At 45.6% G+C, this 13447-nt stretch overlaps 1 protein-coding gene and 1 long non-coding RNA gene across 2 annotated transcripts in view; one reads left to right on the forward strand and one right to left on the reverse strand.

Annotated features, from left to right (window-relative positions):
• Positions 1 to 322: 322 nt before the first annotated feature.
• wdr3 (WD repeat domain 3) lies at positions 323 to 12337 on the forward strand. The gene is made up of 27 exons (XM_076030872.1): positions 323 to 425; positions 1033 to 1234; positions 1330 to 1539; positions 1665 to 1783; positions 2592 to 2670; positions 2787 to 2882; positions 3011 to 3115; positions 3196 to 3297; positions 3762 to 3862; positions 4202 to 4306; positions 4387 to 4605; positions 4702 to 4795; positions 6379 to 6480; positions 6594 to 6676; positions 6878 to 7016; positions 7126 to 7182; positions 8474 to 8574; positions 8847 to 8958; positions 9513 to 9647; positions 9734 to 9784; positions 9889 to 9954; positions 10094 to 10186; positions 10315 to 10365; positions 10791 to 10834; positions 10912 to 11040; positions 11370 to 11463; positions 12077 to 12337. Exons 2-27 carry the CDS (start codon positions 1061 to 1063, stop codon positions 12230 to 12232), a joined length of 2817 nt encoding a protein of 938 aa, XP_075886987.1. The 5' UTR covers positions 323 to 425; positions 1033 to 1060; the 3' UTR covers positions 12233 to 12337.
• LOC142891394 (uncharacterized) overlaps positions 11470 to 13447 on the reverse strand; it is a 90836-nt gene continuing 88858 nt past the window's right edge. The window contains exon 3 of the long non-coding RNA XR_012927266.1: positions 11470 to 11641. This is a non-coding gene — a long non-coding RNA (uncharacterized LOC142891394). The remainder of the gene's footprint in view (positions 11642 to 13447) is intronic.

The following is a 13447-nucleotide window of genomic DNA, read 5'->3' on the forward strand; positions in this document are numbered from 1 at the left end:
CTGGAGGTACACTAGAAAAATCAAACCACTAATTAAATGGCGCAAGACAATATGCACAGGATGGCAAATGGCCATAATTCAGCAAAGAAAACAGACTAGTAACGTTTCTTGATAAGTGTGTTGCGTTTCCGGCCAACGCGCAGACATGAGCAACAGACCAAAATGAAATAATAATTAAATAAAAAATGTTCACACCGTTCAGTGATATTTTTTCAGTTACCATTGATAATGTTCTTATACAAGCTTGTAGTTGTATCAATATTGTCTTGATGAATAACTGATGTGAAATGATGATGCAAATAAAATAAAAACATAAAATACGAAAGGCTCTGTATCGACCTGATATGGGATTGACTAATCGAGTCTGAAGCGGCGCTACAGCGATCACCGACGGCAGAAGTTAAGCTAACAGACGCATTTAAGTGGTAAGTGAACAAACTAACAACTCTCTGACTGGTTTGAAATTAAGGCATGGAGCGGCAACTGACTGTAACAAAATCTCAATTATTATGGTATTTCTGAGTTTCTGGGAGCTGCGTTTGCTCAGGGACTTTAACACGTGGGTTCATGTACTAGCGTGCCATGGTTAGGTGCACTCATTTCCCGTCAGTGTCTGTTTCGAGCGGGCGGGGCTTAGTGTGTATGTCGTGAGGTCTAATGGTTATCGCTCGTAGGCTCCGAGCACAATGGCCGTACTGTGTAGAAATCAAACGCTCCTGTGCTTCATTAGCCGATCGTGTTTTAGCAGGGCAGAAAAGTGCAAAAACAATCGACTGTGACTTGTAGAAGTGTTCACCTCACAAAAACTTGCTGCATATCACTTTCTGGGATTCATCGTCTTACAGATGTCCTCTTAATTTATGACATTCTATCTAACGGGCGCTACAATGACGTGCTTATGTTTATGTGATGGCAATGTAAATATCTGAAATGCTAAGGCTGACCACTGGCTGGCAGGATCCAGTCATTCACCATACTTAAGAAATATTCTTGAGAATTCTTAGATGTGCCTATCTTTTCGCTTCAAAACAGAGTCGGTCATCACCTCGGATTGCTGGTCATGGGGTTGACCAAGCAGTACCTGCGCTACGCACCCAGCGCAGTGTTCGGGGTCATCGGCAGCCAGAAGGCAAACATAGCGTACGTGACCCTCCGAGGTGGAGAGAAGGGACGCTACGTCGCTGTCGCAGCGTGTGAACACGTCTTCGTCTGGGACATCCGAAAAGGAGAAAAGGTGAGACCGTCGACCTTTTACCACCAACTGAAAACCCACAAACTGTTGCGTCAGCACCAGATTTCATCGTTAATGCATCCTCTGGTTTGGTGCAGGTTCTGATCCTGCAGGGCCAGAAGCATGAGGTGACCTACCTGTGCCCCTCACCTGACGGCATCCACATCGCCGTGGGTTACGAGGATGGCGGCGTGCGGATATTCAGCCTGTTGAACGGCGAGAGCAACGTCTCCTTCAACGGCCACAAGTCCGCTGTCAGCGTCATCCACTATGACGGCCTGGGAGCTCGACTCGTCACCGGTTCAAGGGTACGTTTAGGTTCCTGTTTGACATTGTTGTTGTTGTTGTTGTTGTTGTTCTCTTTGTTTGAGCACAGTAATCACAAGGTTTGTATGCTCTTTTTTTTTTCTAATCTTTTGCCCTATCTCCTCAGGACACAGACGTGATTGTGTGGGACATCATCAATGAGTGCGGATTGTACAGGCTGAGGGGCCACAAAGACATTGTCACACAGGCGTTGTTCCTCAAAGACAAGAACCTCCTGGTGACCAGGTGCTGCACCTTTTAACAAATAACTGACTTATTTAGGTTCTTCCAAGACACAAACATTGAAGTTAATGATTAAAAGCAGCATCATTAGGGACAGAAGAGTGAGATATGGCATTTATTAGTTTCTGCTTAACACTGTTAAATACAAAGATGGATTAAATAACAAAACATTGTGTATTAATCAGGGCTGTCAAACGATTTTAATCGCACAATCTTCATAGTTAACTGCAATTAATTGCGGTTTCAATTGCATGTGTAAATTATTTTACATTTCAAGGCAGTTTTAACCCCATAATGTCAAGTACTTCTTACCAGAAATCGGCCAGAGGCACCAGACGCAGGCGCACAGTTCTCCGTCAAGCGCTTCTGCTCAGCTGTTGTTTACTCCTATTCAGAGCTATTTTTTTTTTCCATCAAGATCAATTTCACGTCGTCTATCTTGACTTGACAAAAACCCCTCTCTGCCTCTCTCTCGCTCTTTCCCTGTTTGTTTGTGTGACCCTCCCCCACCCCCCAACCCTTAGCTATCCCACTCTGTTGCTTTCTTTTGTGTGCGCGCGCGTGCATGTGTTTGTTTGTTTGTTTGTCTTCATCGCGTTCATTCTATTTGTCAATCACGGCATTTTATTTTGAAAATTGAATCCGGCTTTACGTTTGAAATGCGATTAAAAAAAATTAAAAAATAACGCGCTATGGATTGTATTTAACTAATTGCGATTAATGCGTTAACGCTGACAGCCCTAGCATTAATGTTAAGCCTTTTCCTGCTGCATTTAGTATTAATTCAGGTTTGTGTCTCTGTGGCCTGCAGCTCCAAGGACAGTTTTGTGAAGTGGTGGGACCTGGACACGCAGCACTGCTTCAAGACGGTGGTGGGCCACCGCAGCGAGGTGAGAACAGCAGGAACAGGATGATGATGAGAATGAGGCAAAGACGCAAAGTATAATGCTGCAGTGTTTCTAGTCTGTCATAGTCCTGATATTTCTCATTTGTTTGTGTGTGTCAGGTGTGGGGCATGGTGCTGCTGAACCAGGAGAGCAGACTGCTGACGGGCTCAGCAGACAGCGAACTCCGAGCCTGGGACATCAGCTACCTGAAGGAGGTGAGGAGGACGGCGGTAGCAGCAGCAGCAGCAGCAGCAGCACATCCTGCCTGCTGGTGTTGACTCCGGCAGGCAATGAGCAGACGAGCTGATCAGTCGCGTTAACGCGGTTTTTGCCTCACGCTTAGGAGAAAGCCAAGGGCGAGCCGAAGGTGAAGAAGGTAAAAACGCTGCTAGACGACGACAGCGATGAAGAGGAGGCTGAGGAGGGACTGGACGAGAGTGTTGAAGAGGTAAGGAGAATTTTTGTCTTCTGCTAATTCTCCTTGACCCTCTGTTAACCTCTTCTCTCCATTTACTTCCCCCGTGTCAGCGAATCTTGAGTTGTAAGAAGGCCGGTTCCATCCTGCGCGAGGCCAGAGACCGAGTCGTGTCTATGGTGACCGACTCCAGGGCCAAAGTCATCGCCTGCCACGTGAGCATTTCATACTGGTTTCATCCAGGGGGGAATTAAAGCTACATGTTTTGCAAGCGCTGTCAGATTGTTTTCAGCAGCTGTGAAAGTGATTTGATTCACTGATGTGATGTGCACTTACTAGGGCTGGCAGCGTGGACGCATTAATCGCGATTAGTTAAATACAATCCACAACACGATTTCCGCTGAGAAATACTTAACATTCCGGGGTTAAAACTGCATTGAAATGCTAAATAACAGAATTTTACACATGCAAATTCCAACCGCGATTCATCAAAGTTAACTATGACGATCCTGTGATTAATCGCAACTAAAAAAAAAATTCATTGTTTGACAGCCCTAGTACTTACACTAAGGGCTTTATTGTGCTTGACATTACAAATAAACAAGACCTCTTTAAATCCAACTTTCAATCAATTTCAATGTTCAGCGTCCTTGAAAATTGAATGATTCCCCACCTCCAGGGCAACGACTCCGTGTTGGAGCTCTTCGCCGTGCTGTCAGAGGAAGAGGTGCAGCGCAAAATGACCAAGAAGCTGAAGAAAGCCAAGAAGAAGGCAGCCAAGTGAGTTTAGAGTATTGATTGATTTATTGATATCTTTATTTCGATCATGTAACCGATAACTTAAAAAAAACTGATTAAAATAAAAAAGTTAACATCAAGAAATCAAAACAAACAAAATAGTAGCTGCATCTGCAAATTCATAAGTAACTCAGTTTACACAAGCGAAAAGTATCAGTATTGCTAAAGAATTGTAATTGTCCCATGTTATGCAAATGAAACATCAGCAATATTTTGTATCAATAAATGTCAGTTAACTCCCCAGAAATTAGAAAAAGTTCATCCTTGATTAAGATGTACAGCATATAAGAGATGTTGCCTATTTGCTGCCCCCTGGTGCAGAGCCCAGGAGGAGACGGGCCAGGAGGCGGCTGAGCCGGTGGTGGAGAAGACGCTGAAGGACGAGATCATCCGGCTGACCAACATCAAGGCTTCCTCCAAGATCAGGTCGGCGTCTGAAAGCCAGAGTGGAGCTCAGGCCTGTAGGGTCGCGTCTGCAGGAGAAGCTCACCGGTCTCTCCTCCCAGGTGGGTGGAGTGTCTGTCCTGTCCCGGCGGCGAGCTGAAGGTGGCGCTGCTGCTGCAGAACAACACCGTGGAGACCTTCAGCGTCAAGGCGTCCGACGCCAGCAAGACGGCTCGCCTCACGCTGGGCGGCCACCGCACCGACGTCCGCACGCTGGCCTTCAGCTCGGACAACCTGGCCGTCCTGTCGGCCTCCGGGGACACGGTCAAGATCTGGAACAGGTCTGGGGGAGGGAAAAGGCCGTTTTAATTGAGGTTTTATCAGCCGGTGCCGCCTGGCGGCGCTCTGACCTCACCCGATGTCTCCCGGTGTTTCAGGTCGACCCTGCAGGTGATTCGCACCATGGCCTGCGAATACGCCCTCTGCTCCATGTTTGTGCCCGGAGACAGGCAGGTCATCGTGGGAACCAAGGTATGCGGGTTCCACAGGAACACTTCAGTTTGTTTGTTTTTTCTTAAGGATTGACAAGGGATCGATTGGCTCATCAGAATGTGGAAATTTGTCTTTGGTCTCATAAAACAACAAGCAGGACGGCAACAACTCTTACACACACACACACAAACATCTTCAGGGCTAAAAGCAGGACAGCAGTGGCAGCCGCATTAAAAAAGGCATCAAGGAGACATGGTATTTAGTGCTCCAACGGCATTAGGATGAAGGGATTTTTATTGTAAGTATATTTTATTCAGCGTTGCTGCAGAACATGCAGGTAAGTACGACAGGCGTATAATGGAAAAACAACAACAAAAAAGCAAACAAAACAACAACAACAACAAAAAAGAAATGAAGGATTTTTTTTTTCAAAGATATTACGGTTTTGCCTTTGGTACTTTGTATCGTCCACCAGAGGGAAGAAGTTCAAACTCCCTGTTGAGTGGATGAGAGGTGACGTTTGCTATTTTGGCAGCTTTTTTCCTCAGCACTTCTTGTAAAAACAACTTTACTTAACATTTTTCCCGTCTCTTCCCTGTGATATTTGAGGCCAGGTTCGCTATTCTCTGCAGCTTGCTTCTCCCTTTAATGTCACTCTTTAGATTACCATAGCACATTGCCATGTGAAAAGTTAAGATTCCCTCTGCAAGGTTCGTGTAAACTTTCTCCAAAAATATGCTTGCTCACTCTGAAGGAGTTGAGCTTGTTTCGTAGGTGGAGGTGTTGATTACGAGTTTTAAAAACGTACTTTTCACTGAAATTTAGGTTGCAATCAATATACAGGTACTACCCGAAAAATTAGACTATCAAGTAAAAGTTTTTTTATTTTGACAATTTAACATAAAACATGAAACCAACTAATTTTGTCGAGCCATTACACTTACACATCTCAAGCAGTTCCTTGTTGTAACTTTGCTGATTAAGATTTTCAGCTTATTAAAACCACAAACCCACAAACTCAGAAAATGATTGTAAAATTTGAGGGGTTCTTTTTAAGCTGCAAGACCTGATCAGCAAAATCCAAAGAAATAAAAACTTGAAATATATTGATTTGCATATTATTTGTTTATATAATATGTCAAATTCACCTTTTAAGTTGAATTGCAGAAATACAGCAACCTTTTCAGGATATTCTCATTTTCTGGGTAGTACCTGTATGTATATAAATACTTCACATGTGCTCTGTATACTGTATACTACTTGGAATTGGCTTGTGTATATGGAGTAAAGTAGTGGGGATACAGGACCAGAACTAAAGAGTTTTTCTAGTTGTGCAGCATAATGCAGATGTTTTAAAAAGAAAATAAGAGTGCATTTTCAATGTGAATTAAAATGGAAATGCACTGGAATTATTGACCTGGCAGTCCCTTGGCATGTCATAGTAAAAATACAACATGATGGGGGGGGGGGAAAGACAGCGAGACAATACATAACATCAGGCGGTACAGAGAGACGTTCCAGTGCAAGTGCTGAGCTTTCGGGCCATTTTTTTTGATCCCCCTCTTATTTACATGAGGATGCACTGCGTTCCAAACACATTGCGCTTTCTTATTCCTGGTCAGAGCGGAAAGCTGCAGATCTTCGAGCTGGCGTCGGGAGCCCTGCTGGAGACGGTGGACGCCCACGGCGGCGCCCTGTGGTCGCTGTGCCTCGCCCCGGATCAGGTGCAGTCTCGCCTCGCTCCCGCTCAGCACCCTGTGCCGATCTGGCCGTGCTCCGTTCAGTGACGATAAAGGCTGTTCTGTTCTATATTCTATCCTGCGTGCCGCCGCTGCAGAGGGGGATTGTGACAGGGAGCGCCGACAAGACGGTCAAATTCTGGGAGTTTGAGCTGATCAAGGACAAAACGAGCGAGCAGAAGTAAGACACCGCCTCGCGTTTTCTATTTGGAACTCTGTCCTATTTTTTTTGCACTATGTGAGATGTTGCTTCGTGTGTGTGTGTGTGTGTGTGTGTGTGTGTGTGTGTGTGTGTGTGTGTGTGTGTGTGTGTGTGTGTGTGTGTGTGTGTGTGTGTGTGTGTGTGTGTGTGTGTGTGTGTGTGTGTGTGTGTGTGATGCAGGCGTCTGACGGTGAATCACACGCGCACGCTGCAGCTGGAGGAAGACGTCCTGTGTGTGAAGTTCTCCCCCGACCACAGGCTGCTGGCCGCCTCGCTGCTCGATTGCACCGTCAAGATCTTCTACACAGACACACTCAAGGTGCGCCTCTCCCTCTCTCTCTCACACACAGTGATGGTCTATGACAGCAATGAATGGTGTTGTCTGTGTTGCCCGGCTGATTCCCTCTTTCTCTCCCTCACTGCTTCAGTTCTTCTTGTCCCTGTATGGACACAAGCTGCCCGTCCTCTGCTTGGACATCTCTCACGTAAGTTCTCTTAACCTACACACACTGTCGGCCCATTTGAAATTCAAAAAAGCTTTATTTTATGACCTTTTATTTTATTTTTTCAAATTATATCACCCATGAAACCCATAAAAACCCATAAAAGGAAATTTCATTTCATTTCATTTTACAAAGACAATAGAAAATAACAATACAAGACAAAAGAAAAAGGAAAAAAAACAAACAAACAAAGCAGATAAACAAAGATCAGAATAATGAAATAATAATGATAGTAATAGAGTCAAGATCACATATACAATTCAAAACCCCAAACATCACCAGGTCACTAAAGCTGACTCATCAAGACAATTTATGCTATCAGGTTGCTCCTTATTACCCTTCATTTATTTTCATTGCATATATATAGTGTGCAGTTGTTTTATTCTTAGACATTTCTTTCAGCCCAGTTACAATTACAGTTATAACAGGACAATCCTTCACTTCATTTTTCAGAGAATTCCGCAGTTTAACCCCATAGACGAGGACGCATTTCTGTTTCAGAGTAGTCCTTGAAAATGGGAGAAATTTCCTTCCACAAAGACAAATTATTTGTTACTGCTTCAATCCATTCATTTTGTTTTATTAAAAACCTAGAAAGACTATTTAAAAAAAAGCAGAACCTGCTTGTACCAGGACCTTCGTTTTTCTATATTTTACATCTCCGATGGCCAAAATGATGAGAAGAGCTGAGAGGTCTGAAGACACTGACCTCTCTGTGCCTCCAATGCATAATTGAGTTTCGTCAAGTTCATGAAACATGCAGACGCTCGCTCGCTCGGAGGACAACAAATCTTGCACAGTCGCATATGTGTGACTATAACCGTGTAATTGCACAGCTGTGTGTCCTTGGACTCGCATCACCGTCAATTTAACTCTGATCACATCACACCTGACCACCTGACATTAATCACACCCACATGTTTTTTTTTCCAGTCGCTATCTGGTTTTATAGAGCACAAAGACGACTTTGTAGACTTTTGCATTCGTTTTTTGGGTTATTTACCAAAATTTTAAAACCTCAGATTCCAAGTGTTCTAATAATAACTTCGCCCACCACGAGTACAAAAACTGCTGAGCTCCAGTCGCCAGCTTCAGCCATCAAATCCATCAATGCCTCTGAGGGCCGAAGCTGCTGCTCAACCAGGAGTTTTGCTCAAAAATCAATCAACAAATAAAACTACCCTTCCTGCACCGGCAGTAGTTTTACTCCCAAACCAGAAAGTGGTAGTCAGTGACTGATTTTCTTTTTTTTAATATTTGTTTTTATTGACAGGATAGCGCAATTATTGCCACCGGCTCCGCTGACAGAAACGTGAAGATCTGGGGTTTGGACTTTGGCGACTGCCACCGCTCCATGTTCGCCCACGACGACAGGTACCGCCCGGCCGAGCCGAACCAAAACCCCCCCACAGCGACACGCTAGCGTGTGCTTTTCTTCTCCCAATGGAAGTAAGCGGGGTCGGGCTTGACGGCCTTGGACTCTGCGACCTCCAGCCGCTCCCGTGACTTCACGCCAGCTGCTCTCTCATCTCGCGTGCTTTCCCCTCCACTTCTTGCCTTTGATGCTCCTCCCCGAGTTCTGGGCTTTGTTTTTCCCGGGGCTGACGTCACCTCTGTCCCGTCTCCCTGTCGCCGTCTCTCCGCAGCGTCATGTTCCTCCAGTTCGTCCCCAAGACTCATCTGTTCTTCACGGCGGGGAAAGATAAGAAGATCAAACAGTGGGACGCCGACAAGTTCGAGCACATCCAGACGCTGGAGGTGAAACTGAATATCAGGAGGCGCCGCGGAAAAAGCGTTGCGAACAACAGAACAGCTTTTGCAAATTAGATCCAAATGTCCCAGATGAAATGTTTTTTTTTCCCCCCAATTGTTCCTATCGAACCCCAGTGGAGCGGCCTTGAGAGACTCGGTTATCCAAACAACTCTGGAGCTCTACAGAAAACAGCACACTTAGCCCTCTGTTTACAGTCTCCTGCTAAAATCCTGGGTGTCGGCTTCCCGCTCATATGAACGCTTTGTTTTCTTACACGTGTTTGGAAGGGGAGGAAAGGCTCACACCAGCAAACGCCATTTGCAGGGGGGGGGGGGGGGGGGGTCTTTGCCCTTTGTGACGTCACAAAAGGCATATTTCCACCACTTTATGAGAGGCGGGGCAAGTAAAAGAAGCGAGGGATGAAGTTTTTCTCTGCTGGGAAGTTCACAGACAGGACAGAGAGACTTAGAAAGAAAATGGAACTCTTTTAAACACGACAAGGTTAGTTTGGAAACTGTTTGACCTGGTGGAGTTTTCATCCTGGCCCCCGGCCTCACAGGGTCACCACCGGGAGGTTTGGTGTCTGACCATCAGCCCCAACGGCGACCACATCGTGTCCTCGTCCCACGACAAGTCCCTGCGCCTGTGGGAGAGGACGAGGGAGCCCATCATCCTGGAGGAGGAGCGGGAGATGGTGAGAACCTGGGCGTTGGCGGGGGGGGGGAATAAAGGCAGTTCGTCTTCATATCATGCCAACGTATCGTTTGATTGTCCTGGCAGGAGCGCGAAGCAGAATTTGAAGAGGGCTTGTCTAAAGGAGACATGCCGGTGGTAAGAGCTCCATTTCACTTCATTATGGCTGCATTATCCAAACGCAGCTGTTGCTACTGACTCTAATAATGCTAAACTTGGTTGGGTTTTTTTCCCCCCTGCAGGTTCCTGGAGAGACTCAGGGAGAAGCAGCACCAGCGGGCAAGAAGACCATCGAGACGGTCAAAGCTGTGAGTTGGTGTTCTTTCTGACAACGTGTGGGATCTCTGTGGGGGCCTCGACTTGACGCTGAACTCCCCCCCACCCCACCCCACCAAGCAGCAGCAGCGACGTCAACGTTTTGAATTTCTCCCCAACGGTCCTTTGCAGGCGGAGCGAATCATGGAGGCTTTGGAGCTTTACAGGGAGGAAACCAGGAAGCTGGAAGAGCACAAATACATGTGTCAGTCTGCAGAGAAAGAGGTAGAGACACGACTCAGTCTGCAGCGTTCAGTCTGGAAGCAGCAGAAAGATAAAAAGTTACAGTTTTTGGTCTTCAGATTTGTCTGATGAGGTTTTTTTTTGTTGTTGTTTGTTTTGTTTTCTTGCAGCTTCCTCCACCCAAACCCAATCCCATCTTGGTGGCCTTTGGGAATATTTCAGTAAGTTTGGAACTTTGGTGAAGAACAGACGCGCCACTGTCTCACAGATTCTCACATTGAGTGGATCCGAATGTACCAAAACTAAAGCAATCAGTGTTGAATCCTTATCATTTAATAAAGCACTCATAGAGGACATGTTGAACTGAGACTGCAGTTGAACCTTCTTCAAGTCCAGTCATAACTTTTATTGAAGTGTGTATTGTTTACTGGTGTCAACAAAGAAATTGCTTTATATGAAGCAAATGAAACAACAAAATGTAGTTTATTGAACTTCCATCTCAATTTTATGGAAGTCTTTATTCTATTCTCTTGGTTTGTTATGTTGCTTTCAAAGTTAACAAAAGCAAAGCTTCTCTCTGACAATAATACGCTGCCTTTAAAAATGACCCGAGTGACATTTAAACCTTTGCTCATCCCTCTTTCAGCCGTCCCGCTACGTTTTAGATGTCATAAAGAAGGTCAGGTCGAGGTGAGTCTCCACTCACCACCGTCTGCACTGCACTGCTCTGTGTGTGCGTGTGTTTGAACCGTGTTCCCCTTCACCAGTGAGCTGGAGGTGTCTCTGCTGGTCCTGCCGTTCCCCTACGTCCCTGAGCTGCTCACGCTCTTCAACAGCTACATCCAGCAGGGCCTGGAGGTGGAGCTGGTCTGCCGCTGCCTCTTCTTCCTTCTCAAGTAGGGTGGCTTCGCTCTCCAGGTTCACTGGGAATTCAAGGATGTGCTAAGTTGTTTGTCGTTTGCAAAATAACAAAAAAGCAAAAGAATTTAAAACAGGTTTTTGAAAGATTTCCAAAATATTTGTTTTCTCCTTTTAATGACAGCGATCTAATAAACACCACGCTGTCTTCTATGTTGGATACACAGCTAAAAGTACAAGATTTTAGGAAAATCGTTTCCTAAAACGTTTGTTACTGTTTCTTAAAACTTTTAGAAGTTTGAAGCAAAGTCATGTTCGTTGGTTGCGTTGTACATTGTGCAGCTCACCTGCTCGCTCTTGCTTCCAGGATCCATTTTGGTCAGATCTCCAGCAACCAGATGCTGCTCTCCGTCATCGATGAACTTCGGACCAACACTCTGTCCAAAGTGCACAAGATCAGAGTGAGTGACGTCAAAACAAATTCAATTCTGTCATTTAAAAAAAAAGAAATTCTGCCACACACCTTTTTCGGTTTCAGTTCCAACTAAGGAATGTTTAAAAATGCTGCTCAAAGTGGGCCAATCAGATCTCTTAACTACCAGCGGAGCCATTTAGGAGCAGCGTGAGACTTCCTTAAAGCTGGCCGAGAACGGAGAAAAACCTTCGGTGTGGAAATGTTGTAAAGTTCTGACCAAACTGACCACACAGCAGCTTTCACACGGCAGCTGCGACCGGTTAGAAGCCAGCAGGAGCCTCCTGTTTACTGCTTAACTGATGGGGCCTTCCAGTCAGTGTGAGGAATCACACGGCAGATGAGCTAGCAGCCAGACTGGGAAAACGGGCCTGATGTACTGTTGTCAAACTGGCCTTTCCAACTCGGAATTCCAACTTACTTCCAACCTGATGTCAATCTTGAAAAAAAAAACAACCAAAAAAAAAACATCTTCAACCTTGGAACGGAAGCCGACTGGTCCTGTTTCACTCTGAGTTCAATTGGGAGCTTTTCGCGACGGATCTGTGAGCTCTCACCCTTGCAAGCTAACCTTTCCATCACCGTCCTTCTCTGTGCCTCAGGACATGATGGGCTTCAACAGCGCCGCCCTGCAGTTCCTCCAGAGGGAGATCGAAGGCAAAGAGGACGTAATGTTCTTCGCCGAGGCCACGGGCAAACTCAAAGAGAAGAAGAGGAGGAGGAGGAAGCGGGAGCGGGCCGTCCTGACCATTGCCTGAATCCTAGACAACTTTTATTTTTGTTTTTTCGGACAGATTTTCCACAAACATCTGCTGTTTTTTTTTTTTTTGTACGCAATAAACCCTTAGAAACATCACGCTGAATCGGTTTCCCAAACAAACCGTGTCTGGCTTCATTCTCTCGTAGCAAAAAGTGCTCGACAGTGGGGAAGTCACGTGCACAGAAGCTCTTGTGCCTGTGTGTAATACATTAATCGTCAGAAAGATAATATTTCAGGTTGGGAACAGACCCAGACCAGTCTTCCAGCCGTGATCACTGCACGCAGTGGACAGCTCTGATTTAAGCCGCTTCTGTCCTACAAGCCCAGAGGGAACGGTTAAATCCCCTGAATCGGCCCAGGCAGGTTGTGGTTAGCTGCACCACCTGAGCTGCAGACCACCGGGGAGTGACAAGGCTTAAAAAAGAAAAGAAAAAGTAGCATTCTATCAGCCTTACTGCAGCTAAAACTAGGGAGATGTAGCCTGACTTTACAGCACTTGTAAATTTGGTTTAATTTATAGTCTCCATTCAGGCCCAGTAGAGGAACAAAGTTCAAGAGGCAGGGCACAATGGTTGCTTCTCAACCGTTCCACTGTTCGAACCCACACCAGACACTTCATTTTCCACAAGTGTGTTTATTGCCCCTGACTGCTAGGTGGTGTGCAATAAAAAAAAAAAAAAGTTGAAGATTAAGCTTTTAGGATTAGGGCCTTTATCAGTAGGAGAAATACCCATATCAATAGAAACGCTAGGAGCTAGCGCTTGCTGTGGGGCTCATCCAGTGCGCTAGGGGTGCCAAAGATACATGCGCTCCAAACACTACCACTGTCTAGTACATGATGGCACTCGACTATCATCAGCTGAATTAGATGCACTTACATCCTCAGATATTTTGTCCCCTGAAGCACCAAAGTGACTTCATTTCTGTATGTGCGAAGTTGCCCGGCGAGACGGCGTGGACGGCCAGCGACCTGACGAGCACCAACCTGCCAGGCTCTACCTGGCTAACTTAAAAAAAAAAATTAAAAAAAATGTCACGCCTCTGTAATTATTAATAAGTGCCCTGATTAAATTGCAATTCTATGCCCAGTCTCGAGGGAGCGCGCTAACTGCAGTTTACGTTAGCATGTCATGCTGGTTGAAAAAGAGAAAGAAGCCAAATGCAGTGTTGAAGAATAACAAACACATCTGTTCACCTGACTTTAGTAAAAAAT

Source organism: Nelusetta ayraudi, unplaced genomic scaffold, assembly GCF_046127955.1.
Source record: "Nelusetta ayraudi isolate G7.1 ecotype Tasmania unplaced genomic scaffold, CSIRO-AGI_Nayr_v1 ptg000031l, whole genome shotgun sequence".
NCBI lineage: Eukaryota > Metazoa > Chordata > Actinopteri > Tetraodontiformes > Monacanthidae > Nelusetta > Nelusetta ayraudi.

Bases quoted from the DNA above. Each gene is read 5' to 3' on its own strand.
- wdr3 (XM_076030872.1), top strand. From the start codon at position 1,061: ATGGGGTTGACCAAGCAGTACCTGCGCTACGCACCCAGCGCAGTGTTC. The intron at 9,955-10,093 runs GTGAGTTGGTGT...GGTCCTTTGCAG, and splicing joins CCATCGAGACGGTCAAAGCT to GCGGAGCGAATCATGGAGGC. The intron at 10,835-10,911 runs GTGAGTCTCCAC...CCCCTTCACCAG, and splicing joins ATAAAGAAGGTCAGGTCGAG to TGAGCTGGAGGTGTCTCTGC.